General features: G+C 37.9%; 1 protein-coding gene across 1 annotated transcript in view; it reads right to left on the bottom strand.

The window, feature by feature from the left end:
• Positions 1-16,512, bottom strand: part of LMBRD2 (LMBR1 domain containing 2) — a 75,162-nt gene that overhangs the window by 23,789 nt on the left and 34,861 nt on the right. Inside the window, exons 9-14 of the mRNA XM_006876553.1 lie at positions 15,107-15,288; positions 14,444-14,577; positions 12,546-12,651; positions 11,872-11,969; positions 4,427-4,530; positions 1,147-1,193 (exon numbers count right to left, since the gene is read on the bottom strand). Coding sequence (XP_006876615.1) covers positions 1,147-1,193; positions 4,427-4,530; positions 11,872-11,969; positions 12,546-12,651; positions 14,444-14,577; positions 15,107-15,288 — 671 coding nt within the window. The remainder of the gene's footprint in view (positions 1-1,146; positions 1,194-4,426; positions 4,531-11,871; positions 11,970-12,545; positions 12,652-14,443; positions 14,578-15,106; positions 15,289-16,512) is intronic.

The following is a 16,512-nucleotide window of genomic DNA, read 5'->3' as shown; positions in this document are numbered from 1 at the left end:
CCCACTGCCCTCTTTAGGTTTCCAAGACTTTAAATATTTATGGGAGTAGATAGCCTCATCTTTCTCCCACAGAACAGCTGGTGGGTTTGAATGATCAACCTTTCTGGTTACAACTCAGCACTTAATGCAGTGTGCCAGCAGGGCTCCTGAAAATTAGCACAAGCCCACTGCCATTGAGTTAATTCAGACTTTTAGTGGCTCTGTAGCATAGTGCCTTTAAATATAAGTAATTTCTTTTATCTTTACATGATTTGAATAGTCCCTACCCTTAACTGGAAGTCCTGGTGAGGTGCTACAGGATAAGCACTGGACACCAAGGTCAGTATGAACTGTAAGGTTGCTGGTACAAACTCACCAGCTGCTCCTTGGAAACCCTATACAGGGTTGCTATGAGTCGGAACCAACTTGACGGCACTTAACAACAACGGCAACACTTAGCTTTGGAGTCCTGGTGTGGTGCTACAGAATAAGCACTTGACTGCTAACTATAAGGTTAGTGGTTCAAATCCACCAGCTGCTCCTCAGAATTTACGTACAGGGCTGCTATGAATCAGAACTGACTTGACGACACTTTACTATCAACACTTAACTTTTACAGATGAAGATACGTATAGACATTTTCCTTGCTATGAATGACTCTGGTAAATTATTCAGTTTTGGTTTTGTTTTATTCAAAATGTCAAAACCATATTACAACTACATCAAGCTTAATTTGACAATGCATAAGTTATGAGAATTCAGAAAGAGACCTGAAAATTTATTTTCTGTGACACTTAAAATTGTATATAAACATAATTGATACTATGACTCATTCCATTGTAAATATTCTGAACTGCAGTAAAACTACATATTAACTGAGATTCTTCTCATTGAACCCTCAGAACCTAAAAAAAGTCCCCTAATTCACTTTCCTGTGACTGCAAATATCATCCTGAAATATCATGACTGTCTTTTTGATGCTCTCACTAGATCACAGAGAAATTACGAGGTCTGAGTTGTTGTTGTTAAGTGCCATTGTCAGTTCTGACTAATAGTGACCCTAAGTAGAGTTTCCATGGAGCGGCTGGCCGTTCAAACTGACCTTATGGTCTGATTTTTATGATATTTGACAACAGTCTTTAGTAGACCAGTAAGTATTGTACTTACTCTTCTCCGGTTTTCACCTTCTTCTTGCCTTTGCCTTTTTCTCTTCTCTAAAGACAGAAAAACAGTCTCAAATTTGGTACAATATGGTTTAGTTAGAGGTATAAGAACTGAAGTTAATGTATCATGCTACGACCAATTATCAAATTACTATAAAGTCACATATAATAGATTATTGTTGGAAAGGACTCAATTTGGGAGTAATTTCTCCATTTTTTTGGGCGATAGCCCTCTAATCTCTGCCTAAAGAACTTCAGTGAAGTGAAAAGCTCTTTATCACGGTGACCTGAAGTTTGTTTCTCTGTAATGTCTGTGTTTTTCTTCAGCTCTTACTTCTCAATTAAGTTCACACCTTTCTTCTTTCTACCTAAGGGTCTTTTCCTTGGTTATTATTATCTTTGGACTATAGATTCTGCTCCTTCAATGGTTTTATTCATAGGATAGTGTGGGGCAGTGATTGACTTGATATGGTTCTTCTAGTCATAGTCTCTGTAACTCCCACCAAATGAATGCGTGGGATCATGCATACTGGGCGTACTACCTCTTTTCCTGATGGGTCTGGGTAAGAAAAGGTGGGGGAAGATGCTGAATTATGACTCAGTTGTGGGGGACTGTTAACAGGATTAATGCAGAATTGGGGAGATCTAAGTATCAACACTCATGGAAGCAGCAGTCAAGAGATCAGACGACATATTGCATTAGGCAAATCTGCTGCATAGGAACTTTTTAAAGTGTTGAAGAGCAGAGATGTCAGCTTGAGGACGAAGGTGCGCCTGACCCAAGCCATGGTATTTTCAATAGCCTCATATGAATGTGAAAGCTGGACAATGAATAAGGAAGACTGTAGAAGAATCAATGCCTTTGAATTGTGGTGTTGAAGGAGAATACTAAAAGTGCCATGGACTGCCAAAAGAACCAACAGATCTGTTTTAGAAGAAGTGCAGCCACAGTGCTCCTTTGAGGCCAGGATGGCTAAGTTTCGTCTCTCATACTTTGGACATATTGTCCGGAGGGAACAGTTGCTGGAGAAGGATATCATGCTTGGTAAGATGAAGGGTCAGAGAAAAAGAGGAAGACCCGCAGCGGGAGATGGATTGGCCAAGTGGCAGCATCGATGGACTCAAGTGTGGCAACAGTAGTGAGGTTGGCCCAGGATCGGACATTGTTTCGTTCTGCTGTGCATAAGGTCGCTATGAGTCGATGCCGACTCGATGGCACCTAACAACAACAACTAGCATCAAGAAAGAAGAGCCAGGACTGGAGTACATGCTTTGGATGCTGAGATCCCTGCGATGTGAACCTCCTCAATCCAGGAGACAAAGAGGAGCACCAGAACAATATTAAAACCAAGTCACGGGACAGAGCGTAGAGGTGGCCTTTTTAGTCCACAGAGAGAGAAAGCTGAGTGATTTTAGGTAGGAGGCTGGCTTATGGAGTGGGTTACCTCCATGCACTGATCATCAAGGCTTGTTGATCCACCAAGCTATTGCTGAGTGCACTCGGGCTGAGGCTTATGGTGTAGTAATATGCTAAAGAAGTTTTGCAATATTGCCCAAAAAGGGTAAAGGCTTAGGGACCATGTGGTCAAGAGACCGAGGACCAGAGAGAGGCATGCCGGATCTGAAGAACTATATCTTGAGCATTTCTGATCATTAACTGTAACCTGTTAACAGTTACAATAATAAACCCTACAATTTTTTATTGTCTGTGAGTTCTGTGTTGCCACAACAATGGATTATCAAACCCAGCAGAGAAAGACTGCTGTGGGAAAGACAGTTAGAGTCAGAATTGGTTAAGGAGGGACGAGCTGGAGGCATGTCTGATCTCTGCCTCAGAGGAACTGGCCTTGAGTTGATACTGAGTTTGATTCTCCTTTCCCCTTGTGAAGTTAGAGAAAGTCAGACATGGCCCCCACACCCTTTCGACAGATAGGTTGTTGTTGTTGTTGTTGTTAAGTGCTGTTGAGTCAGTTCTGACTCAGCGACCCTTTATAGGATATCCAAGGAGTGGCTAGTAAGTTTGAACTGACATAGTTCAAACTGACGTTGTGGTCCAGTGTTTATCCTACAACAGCGCCACACCAGGACTTCAGGTAGGTTCTAAAGACTCATGATTCTGGCTGTTTTCCTCTAAGTACTTCCTGATTTGTCAGTCTTACTCCTGAGGATCTTACACAGGACTGGATATGATAACACATGAGGTCTAATTAGTAAAAAAGCAGTAGAACTATTACATCGACCAGACATCTTATTACTATGAAAGCCAAACCTACTCTAGCTCTATTCTATTAGAGCTGTAATATACTTTTTGGAGTCCTGCTGCGGTGCTGTGGGTTAATGCAATGGACTGCAAAGTCGTTTGAACTGCAAGGTTGGCAGTTCAAGCTCACCAGCCACTCCTTGGAAACCCTATGCAGGGTCACTATGGGTCAGAACCGACTTGACAGCACTAAACAAAAATAATAATATATTTTTCGGTTTACATGCAACTAAAGATCATACTGTTGAGTGCTGGTGTGGCACTGTAGGATAAGCAATGGAGGAACTTCAAGGTCAGCAGTTCAAACCCACTATCAGATCCTGAAACTCCTATATAGCATCGCTAAGACTCAGAACCAACTTGATGGCATACAACTACAATAACAACAGTGATCATACAAAGGTCTCATATCCAGGAAGGGATAATGACAAAGAACCATTGTCCCAAAATTTAATTTATGTTTTGTTTTTCTTATTTTATGTTTGTTTTTTTTTTTTTACTTTACCATCACTCGAATATAAGCAAATTTAATACACTCAATTCTGAAATTAGAATCTAATTGGGTGGCATGTATTCTAAGAGACTGTTAACAATCATCACATTCTAAGAAAACAGCTTTGACTTGAATGATTGCTTACATAACACTATACTGATGTTCCTTAAATTAGTGAGTTTTTGTGTGGCGCTGTGGGTTAGGGCACTGGGCTGCAAAGTTAGGGCACAACAACAACATCTGTATAGAACTTGGCAAATACATTTTAAGGCAAACATGAAAATGACTCTAAGACCAGACAAAGTGGTAGACATACTAATAAGTTGATGCAGAATTTCTTACAGACAGATGAAAAGATTGTTGTTTTCTAATTACTTTTGCTAAGAAAGCTGTTATGTGAATATTTAGCTAACAAAACTACATTAATTTATAATTTCTTTAGATGAAAAACTATTTAAAATTTTAATAAACATTAATTTTACATTCTGATTCAGCATCATCCCTTCATTTATTTTAAAAGATAAATCTTACCTCGTCTGATTAATTCTTTTCCTTCATCAACTAAGTCAGATGTCATATCATTATCTCCCATAAACTGCTGGAAACCAAGCAGATTCAAACAACGGGTTCCCAAGCTAATAGCAATGGATTTAAAAAAAGACAGCTGTTAGCTCACACAGAAAATGCTTAAGCAAACTTTAGTATTATTATTCCCCAAAAGGCCTAAGTTTCTGTCGTTATTCAAAAGTACTTATTTTCATTTCCAAGAAACTTATAACTAATGATCTACTGACTGTAGATATCACTATACTTAGATTTCCTATGGAAGCACATTAAATTAAGCCATTAGCATACCTTCAGAAAATCATTATACAAGGATGCTAAACGGATATAATATTGTTGTGTCATTAAGTGCTATTGAGTCGGTTTCAACTCATAATGTCCTGTATAGGGTTTCCAAGGCGCTGCTGGTGGGTTTGAACTGACAACCTTGAGGTTCAAACTGATCTTGCATTCCCAATTTATTCCTTTCTTATATTCAAATATCAGTTTTAAGTGGAAATAGACATATACAACCAAAATTTACAACTATAAAATATTCTAGTTAGAACATTTCATGGAAATTTGTCTTCACCATGGTTTCTTTATTCTTTGTTTTCTGAGAACTAGTCAAGTCTGCAAAAATGATACACTCTGAAAACATAGACTAGAAAGAATTGGTATACAGGATTATATGTGTTAGCTAACTTATCGATACTCTCGTATTTCATTCTTACTACAACTCTAGGAGATAAATGTCACTTTACAGATAAGGAGGCAGAAGCCCAAAATGTAAAATACTTTGCTAACTGCCATTCAGTGATGTATAGAGTTAGAATTTAAAACCAAGATGAAGCAAAGACCAGGTCTTTTTATTACATTAGTTTTCAAACATTCTCATTGATATATTTCTCGTGACAGGAAACCTGAACACGTACATACATATGCAGAGAAAGAGAAAGTGAGAAAGTAAATGACTGTGTGTTGGGAGGTAGGGAAATAAGAGGGCAATTAAAAGAAAGTGGAGGCCTTCCGTCTTACAAACATCAAAATGTACAAGGATCTAGAAGGGTTCATAATAATGTGTTTGTTTTAATGTGAAAGAAATGTCTTATATGAATCACTACTACAGAAAATGAGTCTTTTCAGGAAGAAAGTCTTGTATATTTTTTTATTTGAAACAGTCTCTTACGACTTTCATATCCTGGGGGGAATACTACACACCACTATAAGCCTAGAACTAGATCACTGTCTCTGGGGAGATCTTAGCTTGGTCTAAAGTGTTACCAAACAGTCTTATGTTTTCAAGGTAGGCAAATTTGTATATTAGCTCTGGGTGAGGCTCTATTATAAATGGTAGTGGTGGTGGTGGCTATGTGCTGTGGAGTCAGTTCCGACTCATAGCGACCCTGTACAGGGTTTCTGAGGCTGTAAATCTTTACAGGAGCAGAAAGCCTCATCTTTCTCCCATGGAACAATTGGTAGTTTCGAACCGCTGACCTTGCGGTTTGCAGCCCTATTGGTAACCACTACGCTACCAGAGCTCCCTATTATAAATAGCAATGGAAAATTGGCAGATATAGTGCTGATAAACAAAAACATTATAAATAGCACCAGAATATTGTCAGATATAATGCCAGAAGCTGAGATCCTCAGGTTGGAAGACACTTAAAACATGGCTGGGGAAGAGTTGTCTCCTCAAAGTTGAGTTGACCATGGATGATGTAAACAGAGTATAGCTTTGGGGACTTTCATTTGCTGACAGGGCACAACTCAAAATAAGGAGAAACAGCTGTAAATATCCATTATTAATTGGAACATGGAATGTACAAAGTATTAATCTAGTAAATTGTAAATTGTCAAAATGAAATGGAACACATAAAGATTAATATCCTAAGCATTAACTGAAATGGACAGGTATTAGCCAGTTTGAGTTTGACAATCACATGGTTTACTATTCCAGGAATGACAAATTTAAGATGAATAATGTAGCATGAGCTCTGGTAGCGTAGTGGTTATGAATCGGGCTGCGAACCACAAGGTCAGCAGTTCGAAACTACCAGCTGCTCCATGGGAGAAAGATGAGGCTTTCTGTTCCCGTAAAGATTTACAGCCTTGGAAACCCTGTTCAGGGTCGCTATGGGTCGGAACCGACTCGACGGCACTTAACAACATCATAAGAAAGAACACTTCAAGATCTGTCTTGAAATACAACACTGTCTCTGCTAGAATAATATCCATACACCTACAATTACAGTTAATACCAATATTATTCAAATTTGTGTACCAACCACTGAAGCCAGTAATAATCAAATTGAAGAATTCTACCAACTTCTTTAGCTGGAATCAACTAATGATCAAACATGCAATCAAGATGTACTGACAATTACTAGTGATTAGAATGGAAGCAAAGAGAAAGGGCCAGGAGTTGGAAAATACAGCCTTAGTGATAGAAATACTAGAATTTAGCAAGATTAATTACTTTTTCATTGCAAATACTTTCTTTAAACAACATAAAAGGTGATTATGGATGGATCTCACCTCATTATACAGATGGAATATATAGGAATCAAACTGACTACATCTGTGGGAAGAGACAATGGAAAAGCTCATTATCATCAACCAATACAAGGCCAAGGGCTAACTGTGAAACAGACCTTCAATTGCTGGAATCCAAGTTCAGGTTGAAGAAAATTAAAACAAGTTCTCGAGATTCAAAGTATGACCTTAAACATACCCACCTGATTTAGAGACCATGTCAAGAACAGGCTTGATGCATTAGACACTAATGACCAACGGCCAGAATATCATAAAGGAAGAAAGCTAAAGGTCATGAAAAAGGAAGAAAGGAAAGAAAAGACCAAAATGGATGTCATTCTGAAATTTGTTCTCCAGCACACGGAGATGCTTAAGCAATTAAGAAAGAGAAATAAGAAAGTACAAGAGCTGAACAGAACATTTCAAAAAGGCAGCTTGAGAAGACAAACTCCAGTATTATAATGAAGTGTGCAAAGACCTGGAGTCAGAAAATCAAAAGGGAATAACACGCTCAGCATTTCTCAAGCTGAAAGAAAAAAATTCAAGCCCACAGAATCCTTCAATATTGCAAGTCAAGGGTGTTTGGAAGTACAGCCAGAATTCTCCTTAGAAGCCAGGATGAACAAACTTCATCTCTCATACTTTGGACATATTATCAGGAGAGACCAGTCCCTGGAGAAGGACATTATGCTTGGTAAAGTGGAAGGTCAGCAAAAAAGAAGACCTCTAGCAAGATGGAAATGCAACGGGCTCAAGTTTAACAATTTGTTGGGATGGCACAGGATGGTGCAGTATTTCATTCTGTTGTGTATAGGGTGACTATAAGTTGAGCTGAATCAACTGCACGTAACAATAAAAACACTGGTGTTGCCAATAGTATTGCTAACTGCCATCAAGTCAGTTCTGACCCATAGCAACCCTGTATAGGGTTTCCAAGGAGTGGTTGGTGACCTTGAACCACTGTATAGGGTTTCCAAGGAGTGGCTGGTGAGCTTGAACCTTACAATGTAGCGCGAACTTGCAGTGCAGTGCATTAACCCGCAGTACCATGACAGAACTCCACCTAATAGTATGTTGTTGTTGTTATGTGCAGTGGAGTCGGTTCCAACTCATATAGGAATTAGTTAAATTGATTTAGCATTTTAAATGAATATGAACCTATAAAATCAACCTAACAATGAAATGCCAGTAAAATTTTGCTTCATATTTGTAGAGAAAATCTATTTCACAAGTTAATATGAAAGTACAATTTCACTAATGAAAAGGAAGACACAGAGAGGTGTTCAAAGGTAAATACTAATATATACACAACCTGTAGCATCAGTAATAACTAGCATTAATCTACAAGTGTCAGTAGGTGAAAGGAACTATACTCATGACCATATGTAAGTTTGGTAGATAGTATTTCTACAGATGTGCTTATATGTTCTGTAAATCTATCCATGTAGATAATAGAGCAAACACAGAGCAAATTTATGGTGTAAAGCCCCTAGCCAAAGCCAAACACCTTGAGGGAATAAGTTGCTGGGCCACAGTTTCAAGGGACATTAAAGTCAACTGGCACAGCATAGTCCACAAAGACACTGTTCTATAGCCTACTTAGGTGAGTAGTGCCTTAGGTCTTAAAAGCTCATAAGTAGCCATCTAAGGTACAACTAGTGGTCTCTGTCTGGAGGAAAGAAGAGTGAAGAAAATCAAAGATGGATGGAAACAATGAGTCCAAAGGCTTAACAGAACACAATGAACATCAATCAGCCTCCATTAACCTGAGACTAGGAGAACTAGATGGGGTCCAGCTTATACTACAGACCACTCTAAAAGGGAAATGATAGAAGGACGTGGATAGAATGGAAAAAGACTGTAGAGCAAAACTCAAAAGGCTAAAAAAAGACCAGGCTTACTGGTCTTACAGAGACTGGTAGAAACCAGGACAGTATGGACCTTAGTCAATCTTCAGGCCTGGAACTGAACTTATTTCCACGGTTCACCTTTCAGTTACCCAAGAGACAGATCTATAAGGCGAATAATAACACCAGGGTGGTTCAGACTCCTTAGAACACGATCAAAAAGGCAACATTTGCCCAGGAATCAAGCTCTGAAAGCAGGAATATATAAGAAAGAAGGAAAAATGTAAACAAGCAAACACAGAAGGAAGTATAAAGAGTGCTTCCTTGTGGGGACTATAATCAGTGTCACAAAACAAAATGTGTAGTAATTGCTGAATGGAACACAATGTGCTCTGTAACACTTTTACTTAAATCACAATAAAACTTTTTTTTTTAAAAAGGATAATTTGAAAATTCAGGAATATGGACTGGACTTTATTTTTCCTTAAAGGCAAAATGGCACTCAAAATTCATCATAACTAACTCTAGAATGACACTTTTAATGATAACTTTTAAGTTTAAAACTTTTCCTTTGGGGTAAAATAATCCCTATAAAGATTTCATAGTTGACAAAACATGCTATTATCACTTAACCTGCAGTCTAATAAGAAGAGATGCTTATCCTGCTGCCAGACTCGTAACATGAGAAGACACACATTACAAACTCTTGAAAAATGTAGGCATTAGGGGCTTTAGACTTAACTAATACCCTGCTGTTGACTGGAGGCCTTCCCAATAACATACATTGTCAACTAACAATATTTTGTATATTACATTATATACTGTACCAACATAAAAACCACATTCTCAAAATTAGATAAAAAGGTTATTTCACAAAATTGTAAGGTTTTCCTGCCTGCTGACACAGCTGCAGTGACAGCTTCATAAATTTCCTTTTTACAACGGTCCTTATGTCAGATTCATTTATCTTGAAATGACAGGCAACTGCAGCTGCAGACTTCAATTTATGGTACATATCAAGCAATTCAACTTCCTGTAATGTTATGGCTTTTTTCTGTCTCTCAGGAGTACTTCCAACATCACTAGTGGAACTTCATACGGGTCCCATGGTGCTACTTAAAGTTTATGGTATTGCAGGAAAGGTGTGCATTAGGGATGTATCCTCTCAGCATACTTACTCTATCTGTATCTTGAGCAAAACATCTGAGAAACTGGACTATACGAAGAATGCAACATCAGAATCGGAGGCTGTTGCATTCATAACAACCTTCAATGTGCAGATGATACAACTTGCTTGCTGAAAGCAAAAAGGACTTGAAGCACTTACTGGTGAAGATCAAAGACTACCATCTTCAATGCAGGTTTTACCTCAACATAAATCCTCATAACTGAGCAAGTAACCAACATTGCAATAAATGAAGAACAGACTGAAGTTGTCAAAGATTTCATTTTACTTGGATCTACAATCAGCACCCATGATATGAAAGAACGTATTACATTGGGCAAATATGCTGCAAAAAAAACCTCTTTAAAGTGCTAAAAAGCAAAGATGCTACTTTAAAGACTAAGATGCTTCTGATCCAAGTCAGGGCATTTTCAATCGCCTCGTATGCATGTGAAAGCTGGACAAAGAATAAAGAAGACCAAAGAATAACTGATGCCTTTGAATTATAGTGTAGGAGATGAGTAGTGAATGTGCTGTGGACTGCCAGAGAACAAATAAATCTGTGTCGGAAGATGTACAGCCAGAATACTCCTTGGAAGCAAGGGTGGTGAGACTTCATCTCATTTACTTTGGACATATTATCAGGAGGGACCTAGAGAAGAACTTCATGCTTGCTAAAGTAAAGAGTAGTGAAAAAGAGAAAGACTCTCAAGGAAGCCCCTGAATGAGACAGACTGAAACAGGAGCTACAACAGTGGACTCAAACACAGGAATGATTGTGAGACTGGCACAGGAGTGGACAGTGTTTCATTCTGTTCTTCATGGGGTTGCAATGAGTGACAACCAACTCAATGCCACCCCTAACAACAACAACAAGGTGTAATTGTACTGAAAGATTTAAATGAAAGGCAGATGCATGAGACTTAAATTTTAGTTGGAAAAGCAAGCTGATTAAAGGTAACATTAATGACTTGCTTTGAAAAAAATAGTATTTTTGATGTGTTGACTGCTAAAGTTTGGCAGTTCAAACCTACCAGTTGCTCTGTGAGAGAAAGATGTGTGATTTGCTTCAGTAAAAATCACAGCCTTGGAAACCCTGTGGGGCAGTTCTACTCTGTCCTATAAGGTCTCTAGGAGTCAGATTCAACTCAAAGGCAATGGGTTTTCACAGAGCACTTAAATAGTGAAGAGACCCACATAGTGCACATCTGACAAGGACAAGTAGGAAAGACAGGGTGCTAGGAGACAAGTACACTTATCCTGTAGGTCATTCTGAGTTTTATCCTTGCTAAAATTCTAAACTTTTTCTTATACCAATAAAAATAGTAGGCCACTTACGTTTCAAAAGTAGGAATAAATTATCTCTCAGCTCTACATGCAATGCCTGGTTACAATTCCATCAAGATTTACAGCCTTGGAAACCCTAGGGAGCAGCTCTACTCTGTCTTATAGAGTTGCTATGAGTTGGAATTGATTCAATGGCAGTGGGTGGGTAACCCTTTGTGCTGGCTGTGGTATGAAATACCTAAAACCTAGAAATACTTGTCGGAAAGCCCTAAGACAATTTTGTATTATTAGATAGTAGCTGTGCATGGGGTACTTACTTTACAGGCTTCACTGACTGTCAGTATCAAAACTAGGACTTAGAGCTACCATTGTTGAATTAATCCCAACACTTTGTTGTCTAAATAGGCTCTCTTTCCCTTAAAATGGTCTCAGAAGAACCTGACCTGGTAACTCAAGCAATCCCTTCAGATTATTCCCAGCTCCACCATAGCCACAAGAAAACAAATTACAATGAAAACCCAACCAGTAAATATTTAAGAGCTTTAAGGAGAACCGATATCCCCAGATTAGGGAAGAATAATCAATGTTAAGTCTTTTACCTAAAATAAGTAGCAATGCAGAGAATTACCACCAACATAGGATAATATATATAGAATCCATCTGCAATAAAGGATAAAACTTTCATGGAACCCATAATCTGAAGAACAAGAAAAAAGTAAATTAAATCAGTGTAATTCTATATTTTGCATTCCTCTTTATCATTAAAAAATTTGCTTAAAGTCAATAAGCCAGGAAATAAATAAATTTGGACTTTTCAAAAGTAAAAGCAAAACACTATACAGACTTTTTTTTAACTTGCTTTTTAAGTTTTTGTGATAAATAAATTATTATTTTATATATATTATTAAAAATTATATGCATTAACAGTAAAAAATATACAAATGATTATTTTTAGGTCATGTCTACTTACATGTCGCAGATAGTCTACGTGAATAAAAAAAGTACTAGATGAAAGTACTTTTATCTAGTTTTAGGAATTTTATATACAAGGGGACATCAAAAAGTTTTTGGAAAAATTCCATTATCTTCTTACTCCATTTTTTTTTTTCCCTCACAAACTTTTTGAAACCCCCTCAAAGAAAAAGTTTAGTTATCAAGAAAAAGAATTTCAATAATGCTATAGAGTCTTTCTGCCAGCATTACAAGGAATTCCAAAATAACAACATCTCAATTAGATTGTGAATCTAAAGAATAATTTTCTGACCATACTTACAGATGTATAAGCAGTTGGCTGAGTATTCTGATGAGAAATAGATGAATCCATATGCGTTAAACCCAAGAAATTAAGACATAAAGGAGGAGTTAAACGGCAAAATAACCTGCAGTAAGAATTTTGAAACAGAATCTATATTAAAAAATCAAGCAGCAAAATGTATTTTGTATTACATGAAAATGTATTAGGAATATTTCAGCATTAGTTTATCTATTTGCATTTTATATTCTGAATTCGTAGTGTGAATAATTGCCATTATTTTCTTGGAAGACATTCTGATACTATTAACTACAGCCCCTTTAAAGACATCAACACATCCACAGCAACATCCCACTCTCAGGCTGCCTGCTTTGGTAATGGTTGCCCCTGCTGTACTATGAGCTAGAACCAAAGGGTTTTGGTATCCCAACAATTTGTGGAATGCATTCACATGCTCCCCTTTCAATTCTATAGTTTGTGCAATCCATCTCAGCAGCAAGACAAGAACAGTGATAACCTCAAGGTGAATTCTACTCAGTGCATAAAACATCTGCAGTTCAAAAATATGTCAATCTGCCAAGTGCAGCGACAAAGAATTGTTGTTCTTGTTGTTAAGTGCAGTCAAGTCAGTTCTGACCCATAGTGACCCTGTATAGGGTTTCCAAGGAGTGGCTAGTGAGCTTGAACTGTTGACTTCAAGGTTCAAACTTTGCAGTACAGCACATTAACCCACAGCACCAGATCCAGATAAAGAAGAATCCTAAAAAAACTACAGAAATGGAGAATTGGGGTGAGGGAATGTTGTTGTTAAGTGTCATCAAGTTGGTTCTGTCTCACAGCAACCTGAATAGAGTTTCTGAGGAGTGAAACTGGTGGGCTTGAACTGCAGACCTTGCAGTTACCAGTTCAGTGCTTAAGTGTATGAGGGAGTTCTTTTATGATGACTGGGGTAGTTCTGTACCTTGACTGTGTTAACAGTTACAGGAATCTATACACAGGCACACACATATACACAAATGAATGGAGGTTAAAAACTGGTGGAAACGGAACAAGGGCTGTGGTCTAGTTAGCAGCAGTATGTCATTGTCAATTTCCTGGTTTTGATACTGCACACCAGGCATACAAGATGTCCCACTTGGGGGAAAGCTATATGGAACCCTTTGTACTATTGTTTCAACTTCCTATGAGTCTCTAATTGTTTTTGTGGGGAGGGGGGAAATAAGCTTTTTTACAATAAAATGCTTTTTAGAGATGTTTCAGGTCTTGATTCCTTTGTGATCTTCACTAACTCCAACCTTCATAAATACCAAATATTACTGACTTAACAAAAAGGACAAGTTGCACAACCTCGTCCAAACTGGAGCCATCGCTCTGAACTCAGTCCTTCAGGAAAAACTGTCTGCTGCTTTGTGAGTTTGAGGCCACCGAAGCTCAAAACAGTCTCTACCACCTTGAGTTACTCCTTAAATTCTCAATTGTTCCCATTATTGGCTAACTTATTTATTGAACCTCTTGTGGGTAAATCTAGGATCACCATGTCTTTCGTCTCTTTCCTAATTCAGCATGTCTACTTTAACCTTAAACTTCAAGTAGCATTTACTTGGTAATCAATGAATTATTATTTAATACTTAAATCAAGGATGTGTTGTTTTTAGTTGTTGTTGAGCTGATTGCAACTGAGGGCAACTCCATGTGCGCAAAGCAGAAGTGCTCGATGGGGTTTTCAGAGCTGGGTGAGTTAGAACTAATCTATCGGTTATTAGTTGAGCACTTTATCATTTGCACCATCCAATGAATCAATAGCTCACAGAAAGACAGCTGTTAGTGGAATTACACATAAATGGCAAGACATAAAAGAGAGATCTATAAGTAGGCATATGACGGAGACATTACTCATTTCAAAGCATGATCCTACTTACATGCCACTGAAAAGAAGGCTGTAAGCATCAGTCTGGTGATGTGAAGCCAAATAATAATAGTTAAATACACGAATCCTGAACACAGTAGAATACACACAGATACTTAGAAAGAAGATGGAAAGGAAGCAAGCAATCTAAAAAAAAAAGAAAAAAGATCAGTGGACTTTAAACTAGTACATCATACACTGTTACAGCATATCCCTCATTCCCAGCTAAGAAATTATGGAGTGAAAACTCTAAGCACAGAAACAGAGTTTTTTTTTGACATCTAACTAATGAAACTATGAAATAAATATCTATATTTGAATCAGCTCAACATCCTAGTCTTGTAAATTTCATATCCACCTCCTGAAGTGAGCCTGGTTTCCCATGCCCCTGGGGATTCGCCACGGCAGTATTGTGTGCCATGTAGCTTCACTGGCATAAAGAGGACCTAGGGATTCCTAGAAGAGAATTTTACACTATTTTGTATCTCTTCTAAAATACAGCTCCTAGGTTGTATAGTTTAGGTAATTTGGTGAAGCTCATTTTTAGGAATCTGAATGATACCACTTTTAACTTCACTACTTCCATTATGACTACAAAACATGGAGAAAAGCGATAACAGTTAAGGATCGACTATGAACTGCCAGATACTTAAGACAAATATGTAACTAAACTGACCTCAATATAGATATAATTGTATGTTTTTTCTGCCAGCTGTATGAAGACGGCAAAGAGGGACAAGACAGGACTAGTGCTAAAGAACGTGCACTCCGACCACACGACAATTATCGAGAAGATTGACAAAACCACAGCAAGTATCCTGTAAAACCACGGTCGTAAAAGGCATTCCCAGTACCACTCTGGAAAGAAAAAGAGAAAGAAAAAAAGATTAGTAAATATTTCCCGACAATATACTTAATAAGAAAGAGAAAAACAGTAATTTTATAGCAGGAGAACCTGATAGACACCACCCTAACCAAATGATCACCAGTAATGGAGCCCACTGACATCACATGTCTCCTGCTATGTTGCATGAGAACATGGCACTGCTGCTGTGGTATTCACGCCAAAAAAATGAAGAACTTTCATCACAAGGAAACATCAATGTCAAATTCAGGGGCACTTGGTGTTCTGAAACAAGCAGCTGGTCCTCAGAAGAGAAATGGGGCCATCTGTTTCTGTGAAAATGTACAGCCTTGGGAACCCTTGGGGGCAGTTCTCTGTCCTATAGGGACGCTGAGTCAGAATCGACTTGAAGGCATCAGGTTTTCCATACTGAAAAACTGTTCCAGATTACAGGGCAGGAATACAACTGAATACAAAGCGTGATCTGGGAGTCTTTTATCAAGAATATCAATGGGACAATTAGCAAAATCTTAATCAAGTCAATAAACTATATCTAGTATTATATCACTATTCATTTACAGATTTTGATAGTTTTACTTGGTTATGCCAGAAATTGTCTATTTTACTGAAACACTTAGGGATACAAAGAGGCATCATGTCTGGATTAGTGTTTCAAAAGGTTCAGGTAAACAAACGTATATATATATATATATATATATAGAGAGAGAGAGAGAGAGAGAGAGAGAGAGAGAAATGAAAACAAAATAGATACGATAAAATGCAATTTGGGAAATCTGGTGAAAGGTATTTGGGAATTCTAGGTACTCTTCTGGCAACTTTTTGTTCAGAATGAATTTAGATAAAAAGAACAAGAAGCTCATGAAATCAAAAAGACTATTTTCACTTGATCCATTGGAGATCTGGGCTCCTAACTCACTGTCTTTTCAACATTCAGTACCATTTCTGGTAATTTCAATATTTACATACCTAGGTCGCTCATTTCCTTGACCTCCTCTCCTCTGATGATTTTGCCTTCCACTCAACCTCCATTACCCATTCCCATAAAACCAAAAACCAAAACCACTGCCATCTAGTCAATTCCAGCTCATATTGACCCTACAGGGATCTGTTTCATATAATTTGGAATTGTTCCATGTTTTTTCTGCGATATACAAATTTTTAGGTGAGCAGAAAGTCTCCTCTTTTCCCAGAGTGGCTAGTGAGTTTGAACAATTGAC

This window comes from Chrysochloris asiatica, unplaced genomic scaffold (genome assembly GCF_000296735.1).
Source record: "Chrysochloris asiatica unplaced genomic scaffold, ChrAsi1.0 scaffold00390, whole genome shotgun sequence".
Classification (NCBI taxonomy): Eukaryota; Metazoa; Chordata; class Mammalia; order Afrosoricida; family Chrysochloridae; genus Chrysochloris; species Chrysochloris asiatica.
The sequence above is the reverse complement of the archived record's forward strand: the minus strand, read 5'-3'. Positions and strand labels throughout refer to the sequence as shown.